Raw genomic sequence first — 12,397 nt, forward strand, 5'->3', positions numbered from 1 at the left:
CAGGCGCGCCCCTAGCTGGGGCCCTGGCGACCGCCGCGCCGCAGGGGCTAGAAGCCGTCTAGACGCGAGCGCCATCGAGGCGCGCGGTCCTCCAGGCCTCCCAGAGCGGCGCAGCGGCCGTTTCCGGGGGCGGGGAAGGAACCGGAGCCTGAGAGCCGGGCGCCGTGCGCTCCTCCCCGCGCTGTCCCGGCGGCCGAGGGTGAGTCGGCCGCGGCCGCGGGGCGGGCACTGGGAGGGGCGCGGTCCTCCGAGCCCGGCCTGGTGGAGGCTGTAGCCCCCGCAGTGGGCGCGCGGAGCTCGGCAGGGAGCGGACCCGCAGCCGGCACTGTCGCCTCCGCTCGCCTTGGGTTCCGAACCCTTATCGGGGCGGAGGGCCCTGCGCCCCGGTCCATGCTGGCTGTGGTCGGGGGCGTGCGGCCGGGCCCCCGAGACCCGCTCCGCCGAGCCGGACGGTTGCGCAGAGATGAGGCTGCAGGCGGGGAGGCCTGGCGAGGTGGGGCTGCTCCGGGGAGGACCAGGCTCTGCCCCTCGCTTCCGTCCGATGGCGGGCTCTTCCCCGCAGCGTCGCTCCCCGGCGGACGCCGTTTCCCGCGGCGTTCATTTACCCCGCGCAGTTTTGCCCCCTCCCCCGGGTTGGGGCATTTATTGGACCAACAGTAAATAGCTGTTGGGTATTTAACTGTGAACGTTCCGGTGCTGGGGACCCCGCCGTGAGCGAACAGCACTCCTCGCCTCCAGGAGCGTGAATTGTAATAGAGGTGAGGCGTTAGTGTAACAAGCAATAACGCAGCAAAATAACTTCTGGTTTTGACAAGGGCCACGCACAGAATAAACCAAGGAAATAAAATTGTGAGAGTTAGGGGGTTAGGGTAGCCTTGGCGGTCAGGGGAGGCTCTGTAAAGAGTTAACATTTGGCCGTGCGCAATGGCTCACGCCTGTAATCCCAGCACTTTGGGAGGCCGAGGCGGGCGGATCACGAGGTCAGGAGATCGAGACCGTCCTAGCTAACACGGTGAAACCCCGTCTCTAGTAAAAGTACAAAAAATTAGCCGGGCGTGGTGGCGGGCGCCTGCAGTCCCAGCTACTCGGGAGGCTGAGGCAGGAGAATGGCCTGAACCCGGGAGGCGGAGCTTGCAGTGAGCCGAGATCGCGCCACTGCTCTCCAGGCTGGGCAACAGAGGGAGACTCCGTGTCAAACAACAGCAACAACAAAAAAGAGTTAACATTTGAACTGAAACCTGCTGGAGGAGAGAAGCAGCCACAGATCCCTGAGGAGAAACTCCCAGGCGGGGGAACAGAGAGAAGGCTGGCATGGCTGCGGCGTAGTGAGCGCGGTGCCCCAGGTCCCCGAGGAACAGGGCTTATTCTACGTATGGAAGGAGGTGACCCCTCCTAGTCTTCCAGACCCCAGTTAAATGTGACTTCCCCCAGTAACATTTCTTGGTGGTCCTTCATCTAAAATTAGCACCCTCCAACCCCTTGACATTTTCTGTCTCAGCAACAGCTTGATCTGTTGTCATCATATCACTGCTCGATTATTTTTAGCTCAGTGCTGTTTAATCTGATTGAAGGTTTACTTCCTAATTCCGAAGATAGAACTAAAAGCAGGTTTTTTTCCCCTCTAACCAGGTAGCCCCTCCCTGAGGACATGCACTCCCTAGACATGAGCAAACACAAAGCAGCAGTAACTTACCCCTCCTAGCCCAAGTCCTACCCTAGTCCTGGGTTGCAGTTCTTACCAGAGTGGAGGGTGGTATGTGTTGAGGGGTCGGGGGTCAAGTCTTCTGGCAGCCTCATACCCTGAGATACTCTGGTTGCCTTGTTGGGGTGAGGACAACACGTGTGGCCATCGCAGTGGCCCAGGTGGGTCCTGCCACAGACTGCCCTGGACAGACAGTGAGTGGGGGCTGGGTGGGGGTGGTGTGGCCCTGCTCTTCCATGCGTTTGCAGTCTGTGCCCTCTGTGCAGGGGTGATTCACGAATCTGTCTGATCCACCCCCATCGCCCTTCGTACCCTAACATGTCAAAAGGGCTCTGCTGCCAAATGTCACTTCATAGCATTGTGACCAAGCAGCCCTCCTGCCTCTAAACACACTCTTTATTTTTATTTGAGAGAGAGCCTCACTCTGTCGCCCAGGCTGGAGTGCAGCGGGGCAAACTTGGCTCACTGCAACCTCTGTCTACTCAAGCAGTTCTCCTGCCTCAGCCTCCCAAGTAGCTGGGATTACAGGTGCGTGCCACCATGTCCGGCTAATTTTTGTATTTTTAGTAGAGACAGGGTTTCACCATGTTGGCCAGGCTGGTCACGAACTCCTGACTTCAAATGATCCGCCCTCATCGGCCTCCTAAAGTGCTGGAATTACAGGCATGAGTCACCGTGCCTGGCCTCCAAACACATGCTTTTTGTTAACTGATGCCTAACGGGAAACATCTCTTTACAAAGTGGCAGCTACTTAGAGGGCTCCAGCTCTACAGAAATGGATAGCCCCGGAGACCTTCACCCAAACACAAGAGCTCAAGTGTCTGTTGAAGGGAAGAGTGAGGAGACCAGGGCCTCATGCCTACTCTGTATACGTCTGCTTAGAGCAAAATTATTGTTTTGTTTTCTTTGAGACAGAGTCTCACTCTGTCGCCCAGGCTGGAGTTGGTGGCATGATCTCGGTTCACTGCAACCTCTGCCTCCTGGGCTTAAGGGATCCTCCCAGGATGACCAAGGTTGCACCATTGCACTCCCACCTGGGCAACAAGAGCGAGTTGTCGGAGTCTCACTCTGTCACCCAGGCTGGAGTGCGGTGGCGCGATCTCGGCTCACTGCAAGCTCCGCCTCCCAGGTTCACGCCATTCTCCTGCCTCAGCCTCCCTAGTAGCTGGGACTACAGGTGCCTGCCACCATGCCCGGCTAATTTTTTGTATTTTTAGTGGAGATGGGGTTTCACCGTATTAGCCGGGATGGTCTTTGTCTCCACCGCACCTGGCCAAAAAAGTGTTAAATTAGAAAGATAGAAAGAGGCTGGGTGTGGTGGCTCACACCTGTAATCCCAGCACTTTGGGAGACCGAGGCAAGAGATCACTTGGGTCCAGGAGTTCAAGACCAGCCCGGGCAACATAGTAAGACCTCATCAATAATAAAAACTTTTAAAAATTAGCGGGGTGTGGTGGCATGCGCCTGTAGTTCCAGCTACTCAGGAGGCTGAGGTGGGAGGATTGCTTGAGCCCAGGAAGTTGAGGCTGCAGTGAGCTGAGATCACACCACTGCGCTCCAGCCTGGGTCACACATTGAGACCCTGTCTCAAAAAAAGGAAAGCAAAATAGGAGAAAAAGAGGAACCACTCATAATTCTACGACGCAGAGAGAGCTAGGGTTTTATGCTACCAGCTTTATTTTTCTGCTTACAGTCTGCTTGTTTCATGTAGTAAAATGCAAGAATGTTTTCTGATGTTCCCACAACATGGTTTTATTGGTTGCAGAATCACCCATTGTTCATTTCATAATGAGCAATGTTGCCCAGGCCGGAGTGCAATGGTGCAACCTTGGCCATCCTGGGAGGAAATCTTAAGCCCAGGAGGCAGAGGTTGCAGTGAACCAAGATCACACCACCAACTCCAGCCTGGGCGACAGAGCGAGACCCCGTCTCAAACAAAACAAAACAATAATTTTGCTCTAACCAGTCACGCTTTGTTCATTTCATAAATCCTTTCTGAGCACATGCTGTGTGCCAAGCCCTTCCTCAGGCCCTAGGGGTACAGACCAGAGGCCTTGTCTAATTGGGGAAGGCAGATAAGGAGCAAGGAAGTTAACTTGTCGTATTTCAGATGGCATAGTGCTATGGAGAAAAATAAAGCAAGGAGCGAGGATAAGGAATTCCCAGGCAGGAGGGGAGGTGGCAGTTTTAAAAAGGGTGGTCACAGAAGGCCTCCCAGCAAGGTGAGAGCCAGAAAACATTGGAAGGAGTGGGTGTTCCCATGGAGAAGCTTGGATACAGCTTCTCCTTGGGACGTGAAGGAGGCGGCTGATGTGATTGCCCCAGCACTTTACCCTCTCCTGCTCCCTTCTGGATCTGGAGGGGCCTTCTGGGGGGCTGGAGGGCCTTAGGCCTGGGCTCTTTCCACTCATGGCTCTATGTTCCCTCAGAATTCACTGTCTGTAGCATCTGCTCCTCCACAGAGGTACCCTGGAATGGCGATGGCACTCCCGATGCCTGGACCTCAGGTGAGCATCCCCTGAGCCTGTCCATTGCCCCAGGAGACTGCTTCGCCCCTAGCCTCAGCTTTTCAGCCCTGAGAACCTTACAGTTTGCCTCACACCCACCCACGTCACAGGATGGAGTCTGCAAGCCGAGGACAGCCTCCTTGCTCTGTGGCCAGGCCTCACACATGGCTCTGCCAAATCCTTCCAGCCTTTGGGCAGAAGTGGGCTTCCTGCGGCCTCCTCTGGCCCCTGAGCTTCTATGGTCAGCCATTGAGGGCAGGGTCCCTGTCCTTCCCCAGTGCCTGCCTCCTTCCCTGGTGTGAATGGTCAGCCCATCCTCCCGCTCCTGATGCTGACTCACTGCTGGTGTTAGAAATTGAGACCCAGAGGGTGGGGATGCTCCCCACAGTGCAGGTGCTCCTTCCCCAAATCCCTGATAGCCTGTGGAGAGGGCGAGGCCAAGGTTGGGACCCCCTTCCTGGTAAATCTCTCTCCCTCCCCCAAGTTCAGTTTTTCCCTCTTCCTCTCTGGGGCTTCTGCTGAGAATGAGGCCGCTCACTCGGGGGGTGTTGGGCTGCCCTTTCTCTGCTGGGCCCTGTGGATGCAGCAGTGGGCAGCAAGGAGAGAGGCCTCTAGCAGATCATGCAAATGTTTCTCATCTGCTGGGTTCTCACCGAGCCCTTGACTGCCTGGATAGCAGAGTATGTGGTTGCAGGAGGCGGTTGTGTTCGAGGATGTGGCCGTGTACTTCACAAGGATAGAGTGGAGTTGCCTGGCCCCCGACCAGCAGGCACTCTACAGGGACGTGATGCTGGAGAACTATGGGAACCTGGCCTCACTAGGTGAGGGCTTCTGCCTTTGGTCCTGGGGCTGGGAGGTGCGTCTGTGTTAGCTTCAAAGGAAGTTGGTTCCATTGCAGATTCAAGGTCTGACACATTTTTGAGGGGAAGCTGGAGGCTCCCCAAGGAGCCCCTCTCTGCTTCCTGTTGGGCACCCACTGCCAGTGTCAGCCTGCCTGAGGCTTCTCTCCTGGGGCAGGCCCCCCATCTCCCCCTGGCCACCTAGCTGCCCCCTTCTGGGATAGTGAATGTTCCTGACCCACTCCAAGCACTCTGTGCCCTGATGGCCTCCAGCCAGGCACCCGGGCGTCCCTTCTCCCTCTTGTACTGATACATGCTGCTTTCCTTCTCTGAGCTTAGGCTTTCTTGTTGCCAAACCAGCACTGATCTCCCTATTGGAGCAAGGAGAGGAGCCAGGGGCCTTGATTCTGCAGGTGGCTGAACAGAGCGTGGCCAAAGCCAGCCTGTGCACAGGTGAGTACAAAGCACCCGCAGGGCGTGTCATGTGCTGCCAGTGTGGCCTGGCCTCCGGGCAGCTCTGCAGGTCCCTTCTTCCACAGTGGGAGGTGTGTGTGTTTAGCTCCTCACAACAGGGCCAGATTTCCTACTAACTGCCTTGCTTGTAGGTCTAAGGTCAAAACTAACTTAGGCAGGAAGACCCAAGTGCGTGAGTTTTCCATTTTGGTGTCGCCAAGGTGTCAGGGGCCGGGTCTGTGCGCACAGTGGCCATTACCCTTGGGTTGTGTAGGGACCAGCCCTGCAGGGTCTGTGGGTTTTTCTCCTCGTGTGCAGAGACGAGAGATCATAGAAATAAAGACACAAGACAAAGAGATAGAAGAAAAGACAGCTGGGCCTGGGGGACCACTGCCACTGAGGTGTGAAGACCGGTAGTGGTCCTGAATGCCTGGCTGCGCTGTTATTTATTGGATACGAGGCAAAAGGGGCAGGGTAAAGAGTGTGAGTCATTTCCAGTGATTGATAAGGTCATGTGAGTCACGTGTTCACCGGACAGGGGGTCCTTCCCTGTTTGACAGCCGAGGCGGAGAAAGAGACAGGACAGCTTACGCCATTATTTCTTCTATGCATTTTAATGATTTTTAGTACTTTCACTAATTCTGTTACTGCTGTCTAGAAGGCAGAGCCAGGTGTACAGGGTGGAACATGAAAGTGAAACAGGAGCATGACCGCTGAAACACAGCATCACAGGGAGACGGTCAGGCCTCAGCATGGCTGTGGGCGAGTTTGACTGATGTCAGGCCTTCCACAAGAGGTGGTGGAGCAGAGTCTTCTCTAACTACCCTGGGGAAAGGAAGACTCCCTTTCCAGGTCTGCTATGTTAACTAGTGCCTTCCCAGGCACTGGGGTTACTGCTAGACCAAGGTCAACTAAGTAACGGGCGTCTTCCCAGGCGCTGGCGTTACCGCTAGACCAAGGAGCCCTCTAGTGGCCCTGTCCGGGCGTGACAGAGGCTCACACTCTTGTCTTCTGGTCACTTCTCACTGTGTCCCTTCAGCTCATATCTCTGTATGGCCTGGTTTTTCCTAGGTTATAATTGTAGAACAGAGATTATTATTATTATTATTTTTGAGATGGAGTCTTGCTCTGTCGCCCAGGCTGGAGTGCAGTGGCGCGATCTCAGCTCACTGCAAGCTCCGCCTCCCGGGTTCACGCCATTCTCCTGCCTCAGCCTCCCAAGTAGCTGGGACTACAGGCGCCCGCCACCATGCCCGGCTAATTTTTTGTATTTTTAGTAGAGACGAGGTTTCACCGTGTGAGCCAGGATGGTCTCGATCTCCTGATCTTGTGATCCGCCGCCTTTGCCTCCCAGAGTGCTGGGATTACAGGCGTGAGCCAACGTGCCTGGCCATTATTTTTTTTTTTGAGATGGAGTCTCGCACTTTGGCCCAGGCTGGCGCGTTCTTGGCTCACTGCAAGCTCCACCTCCCGGGTTCACGCCATTCTTCTGCCTCAGCCTCCCGAGTAGCTGGGACTACAGACGCCCACCACCACGCCTGGCCAATTTTTTTTTTTGTATTTTTAATAGAGACGAGGTTTCACCATGTTAGCCAAGATGGTCTCGATCTCCTGACCTTGTGATCGGCCGCCTCGGCCTCCCAGAGTGCTGGGATTACAGGCGTGAGCCACCGCGCCTGGCCAGAACAGAGATTATTATAATATTAGAATAAAGAGTAATGCTACAAGCTGATGACTAATACTATTCATATATCATCATATCTATGATCTATTTCTAGCATAACTATTCTTATTTTATTTATTTTCTTTATTACACTGGAACAGCTTGTGCCCTCGGTCTCTTGCCTTGGCACTTGGGAGGCTTGCTTGCCCACAGGTTGCTTTGGTTTCCTGGTTCCCTATGGCCCATGTGCCAGGGACTGAGCTCAGGGCAGTGGAGGCTGCAGAAAGAACCTTGAGCTGGGGAGGAGGCCCCCAGTCCCGGAGGTCTGCGCAGGCACCTGCTCTACACACCGGCCCAGACATGTTTGCTGAGTGCAGGAACTGTGGGTGAACTCTGAAGGAGAGAGGAGTAAAGAATGTGGCTGTGGGGTGAGGTGCAACTTGCACCTCATGCCTGGCCTGTCTTCCCTGCCAGACCTTGGGCCTCTCCTATGGGCTCCCCTTGAGCTAGCCTCCCACAGTGCTGGAGCCATTATTAGCCTTTTTATTCCCTTCTCACCTGAACCCTGATTTTATTTTATTTTTATTTTTATTATTTTTTTGAGACGGAGTTTTGCTTTTGTTGCCCAGGCTGGAGTGCAGTGGTGCGGTCTTGGCTCACTGCAACCTCCACCTCTTGGGTTCAAGCGATTCTCCTGCCTCAGCCTCCTGAGTAGCTGCAACTGCAGGCGCTCGCCACCGCACACAGATAATTTTTGTATTTTTAGTAGAGATGGGGTTTCACCGTGTTGGCCAAGCTGGTTTTGAACTCCTGACCTCAGGTGATCGGCCCACCTCGGCCTCCCAAAGTGCTGAGATTAGAGGCGTGAGCCACTGGACCTGGCCTGAAACCCTGATTTTGAAACCTCTGGCAATAATTTCTCAAACCTCCCTACACGTCTAACAAAGACTCTGTCTTCACTTGATTGTGGTATGATTTCACAGTGTAGGTGTTTATTGAATCATGTTGTACACCAAAAATATATACAAGTTTTGTTTTAAGACAGTCTCACTCTTTCGCCCAGGCTGGAGTGCAATGGCTCGATCTCGGCTCACTACAACCTCTGTCTCTGGGTTCACGCAATTCTCCTGCCTCAGCCTCCTGTATACAAGTTTTATTTGTCATTTCTACCTCAGTGAAGCTGGGTGTTGGGGGAAGACTTGGGAATAAAAAGGTTATGTCTTCAAACAATAAGTTCCTTTGTGAGTGTAGAGGCTGGATCATCCTTCCGTTTTCTGTTCCTTCTCTCAGATTCCAGGATGGAGGCTGGGATCATGGAGTCTCCTCTGCAGAGAAAGCTCTCCAGGCAGGCAGGACTGCCGGGCACCGTGTGGGGGTGCCTCCCCTGGGGGCACCCTGCGGGGGGGCACCCTGCACCACCCCACCCGCATGGCGGTCCTGAGGACGGGTCAGATAAACCCACCCACCCCCGGGCTTGGGAGCACAGCGCCTCCCCAAGGGTTCTGCAGGAAGACCTGGGTCGGCCTGTGGGGAGCTCAGCCCCGCGCTACAGGTGCGTGTGCGGCAAGGCGTTCAGATACAACTCGCTGCTTCTCAGGCACCAGATCATCCACACCGGCGCCAAGCCCTTCCAGTGCACAGAGTGCGGGAAGGCCTTCAAGCAAAGCTCCATCCTGCTGCGGCACCAGCTGATCCACACTGAGGAGAAGCCGTTCCAGTGCGGCGAGTGCGGGAAGGCCTTCCGGCAGAGCACGCAGCTGGCTGCCCACCACCGCGTCCACACCCGCGAGCGGCCCTACGCATGCGGCGAGTGCGGCAAGGCCTTCAGCCGCAGCTCCCGGCTGCTGCAGCACCAGAAGTTCCACACCGGGGAGAAGCCCTTCGCGTGCACCGAGTGCGGCAAGGCGTTCTGCCGCAGGTTCACCCTCAACGAGCACGGCCGCATCCACAGCGGGGAGCGGCCCTACCGGTGCCTGCGGTGTGGGCAGCGCTTCATCCGAGGGTCCTCGCTCCTGAAGCACCACCGGCTGCACGCGCAGGAGGGCGCCCAGGACGGCGGCGCGGGGCAGGGCGCCCTGCTCGGAGCTGCGCAGAGGCCCCAGGCGGGGGACCCGCCCCACGAGTGCCCGGTGTGCGGGAGGCCGTTCCGACACAACTCCCTGCTGCTGCTGCACCTGCGCCTACACACGGGCGAGAAGCCGTTCGAGTGCGCGGAGTGCGGCAAGGCCTTCGGTCGCAAGTCCAACCTCACTCTGCACCAGAAGATCCACACCAAGGAGAAGCCCTTCGCGTGCACCGAGTGCGGCAAGGCGTTCCGCAGGAGCTACACGCTGAACGAGCACTACCGGCTCCACAGCGGCGAGAGGCCATACCGATGCCGCGCCTGCGGGAGGGCCTGCAGCCGGCTGTCCACCCTCATCCAGCACCAGAAGGTGCACGGCCGCGAGCGCGGGGAGGACACAGAGGGCAGGCGGGCGCCCTGTTGGGCTTCCTGATGACGGGGACGACAGGCCGAGGATTCACGCTGGAAGCCCACCCAAACCGGCGGGGCCCTAGCGCAGAAATTCAGAACCCCACGTCCTGAAGGTGAAGCAAAGTCTAAAGAAAGGGCCAGCTCCCATCAGGAGCTCGGCTTCTTGCTCCAGCCGGGCACTGGGGAGGGAAAGGGCACCAGGCAGCCCGTGGTGTGGCCTCAGGAACCACTATCAGCCACCATTTCCTGGGACCTTCCGGAAATGTCCAGGAGCGGGCAGAAGGGAGGGAGGGAGGGGCAGCTATGCTCAGTCCCCAAAGAGCAGGGCACAGGGGACGCCATAGACGCATATGCAGCTGAGCTTCCCACAGGCCGGCCATATGCAGCTGAGCTCCCCACAGGCCGGCCCGGGTCTTCGTGCAGAACCATTGGGCACAGCCAGGCCTTAGCACCAGGCCCCGTGTGGCGGTCAATTTCAGGTGGTGTAAAGCCGACTAACAGGATACAAGGTGCCTTAGCTGGCTGCCATGTCTCCTGCCTGTAATCCCATCACTTTGGGAGGCTGAGGTGGGAGGTTTGCTTAAGCCCAGGAGTTTGAGACCAGCTTGGGCAACATGGTAAAACTTCTCTACAAAAAATTTAAAAATAAGCCAGGTATTGTGGCCTGTGCCTGTAGGCTGTAGTCCCAGCTACTCAGGAGGCTGAGGTGGGAGGATGGGTTGAGCCTGGGAAGTCAAGGCTGCAGTGAGCTATGATAGCACCACGGCACTCCAACCTGGTTGACAGAGTGACACCCTGTTTAAAAAAAAAAAAAAGCCTAGATGGCTGGTGGAGCTCTATCTATCTATCCGTCTCTTTTTTTGACGCAGGATCTCTCTGTCAGCCAGCCTGGAGTGCAATGGCAGAATCATGGCTTACTGCAGCCTCCAGCTCCCAGACTCAAGCGTTTCTCCCACCTTAGCCTCCTGAGTAGCTGGGACTAAGGCACACACACTGCACCTGGCAGCTGGTGAAGCATTGTTTTTGAGTGTGTGAGGATGTTTTCAGTGGACTCAGTGAAGATCTGCCCTCAGCGTGGGCAGGCACATCCACTTGGTTGGGGGCCCAGATGGAACACAAAGGGAGAAGAGAAGCAAATTCTCTTTTCTGGAGGGAGACACCCATCTCCTGCCCTTGGACATCAGGACTCCAGGTTCTTCGGCCTTTGGACTCAGGCTTGCCACAGAGGCCTCCCAGGGCTCTCGGCCAGTCAGCCTTAGAATGAGAGTTACACCACTGGCTTCCTTGGTTCAACCACCTTACCTGGACTGAGCCTCACTAACAGCTTCTCTAGGTCTCCAGCTTGCAGACAGCCTATGGGAGGACTTCTCAGCCTCCATAAGTGTGTGGGCCAGTTCCCCTAATAAATCCCCTCTCCTGGCCAGGTGTGGTAGCTCTTGCCTGTAATCTCAGCATTTTGGGAGGCAGAGGTAGGCGGATCACCTGAGGTCAGGAGTTCGAGACCAGCCTGGCCAACATGGTGAGACCCCCGTCTCTACTAAAAATACAAAAAGTAGCTGGGTGTGGTGCTGGGTGCCTGTAATCCCAGCTACTTGGGAGGCTGAAGCAGGAGAATCACTTCGACCTGGGAGGTAGAGGTTGCAGTGAGCCGAGATCGAGCCACTGCACTCCAGCCTGGGTCACAGGGCAAGACTCTGTCTCAAACAAATAAAAATCCCCTCTCCTAAACTCCATTATTGGTTTTGTCTCTCTAGAGGACCCTAATACACTGCCCAGCAGAAGCCAGGAAGGAAGCCCTGCCAGCTCAGAAGGTGGGCCAGGAGAGAAGGGTGTGGCTGGAAGGGTAGCCGGTGGGGGTGCTGCATCCTCTTGGCCCCACTGGGAGCACCTTGTCACCCCTAACAGATGAAGAGAAGGTGAGGGGGAATTGAGTTACCTGCCCACTGGTGTGTCAAACTCCATGATGGGGGTGGGAACATGCAGACCTGGCCCCTCCAAGGCCCACTGCTCCCCGGGCTGTGCACCCCACAGTCTGTGCCAGGGGCTGCAGAAAGAGCCATGGGAAGCCTGGCCCTGGTAGGGCACCAAGATGGGGAGGGCTGGATCCACCCTCCAGAGAACAAGAATCCTGGGCAGTAGCCGGGACATGGTGGGGGAGGCTGAAGGGTTGTCCCTGAGCATCCCCAACATGGAGGTCGGAAGTCTGGGCCATGGGCAGGAAAGCACGAAGGTCAGGGCCAGCCTGGGGAACCAAGAGCTGTGCCACGATCCCTTCCACCTGGGGAACCAAGAGCTGTGCCACGATCCCTTCCACCTGGGGCAGCTGCCCACATGCCCGCCACTGGGTTCCATCACCTGAGACTCCTGGCAGGTGCCTCTCTGAGTCTTTGTCCCGTGCTGGAAACCGGGATGTGCAGCACGCACCTTCACACCCACAGCACGGACAGCGGGAATAACACTTCCTTTGGGGATCCAGGGTTTCTGGTGTCTCCAGATTTTTCAGGCGCCACCATGTTCCTCTCATCCAGACGTCGGCACCCAAGGTGGAAGCAGGTCATGGCATGCCCGGCCCAGCTGCAGTCCGAGTGCAGATCCCATGGCGAGCGTGGGATCCAGCCCAAAGCACAAGCCACGCACAGCCCGCCAGGTTGAGTGGGCAGGTACCTCCAACAGCCTGGAGCCGTGAGACCTTGGGCAGGGGCGTTGCCGGCCATGGAGGTCTCTGGCTGGCAAAGCGGCACCGAAAGAGTCCTGTGTCAT

The 12,397-nt window shown here is 56.6% G+C and overlaps 1 protein-coding gene across 10 annotated transcripts; it reads left to right on the forward strand.

Moving 5' to 3' along the window:
• The first annotated feature begins 136 nt into the window (after positions 1 to 136).
• Positions 137 to 11,556, forward strand: ZNF517 (zinc finger protein 517). 10 transcript variants are annotated; one of them, XR_010134847.1, is made up of 6 exons: positions 137 to 758; positions 4,132 to 4,209; positions 4,904 to 5,030; positions 5,388 to 5,501; positions 8,455 to 9,750; positions 11,392 to 11,556. XR_010134847.1 is itself a non-coding variant. In XM_063708947.1 (5 exons), exons 2-5 carry the CDS (start codon positions 4,177 to 4,179, stop codon positions 9,657 to 9,659), a joined length of 1,479 nt encoding a protein of 492 aa, XP_063565017.1. In that variant the 5' UTR covers positions 137 to 758; positions 4,132 to 4,176; the 3' UTR covers positions 9,660 to 11,370. The 10 variants fall into 10 exon arrangements, 6 of the variants coding, with proteins under 6 accessions (XP_063565017.1, XP_063565019.1, XP_055204594.1 ...); XR_010134846.1 differs by lacking the exon at positions 11,392 to 11,556 and adding an exon at positions 10,507 to 11,370 and having other exon boundaries at positions 140 to 199; XR_008667755.2 differs by having other exon boundaries at positions 137 to 4,209.
• Positions 11,557 to 12,397: the final 841 nt, after the last annotated feature.

Source organism: Gorilla gorilla, chromosome 7 (genome assembly GCF_029281585.2).
Source record: "Gorilla gorilla gorilla isolate KB3781 chromosome 7, NHGRI_mGorGor1-v2.1_pri, whole genome shotgun sequence".
Taxonomy (NCBI): Eukaryota; Metazoa; Chordata; class Mammalia; order Primates; family Hominidae; genus Gorilla; species Gorilla gorilla.

Excerpts from the sequence above, each read along its gene's own strand:
- ZNF517 (XM_019032063.4), top strand. The coding sequence starts at position 4,120 with ATGTTCCCTCAGAATTCACTGTCTGTAGCATCTGCTCCTCCACAGAGG. Across the intron at positions 4,210-4,903 it reads TCCCGATGCCTGGACCTCAG|GAGGCGGTTGTGTTCGAGGA; the intron begins GTGAGCATCCCC and ends ATGTGGTTGCAG. Across the intron at positions 5,502-8,454 it reads CAAAGCCAGCCTGTGCACAG|ATTCCAGGATGGAGGCTGGG; the intron begins GTGAGTACAAAG and ends TCCTTCTCTCAG.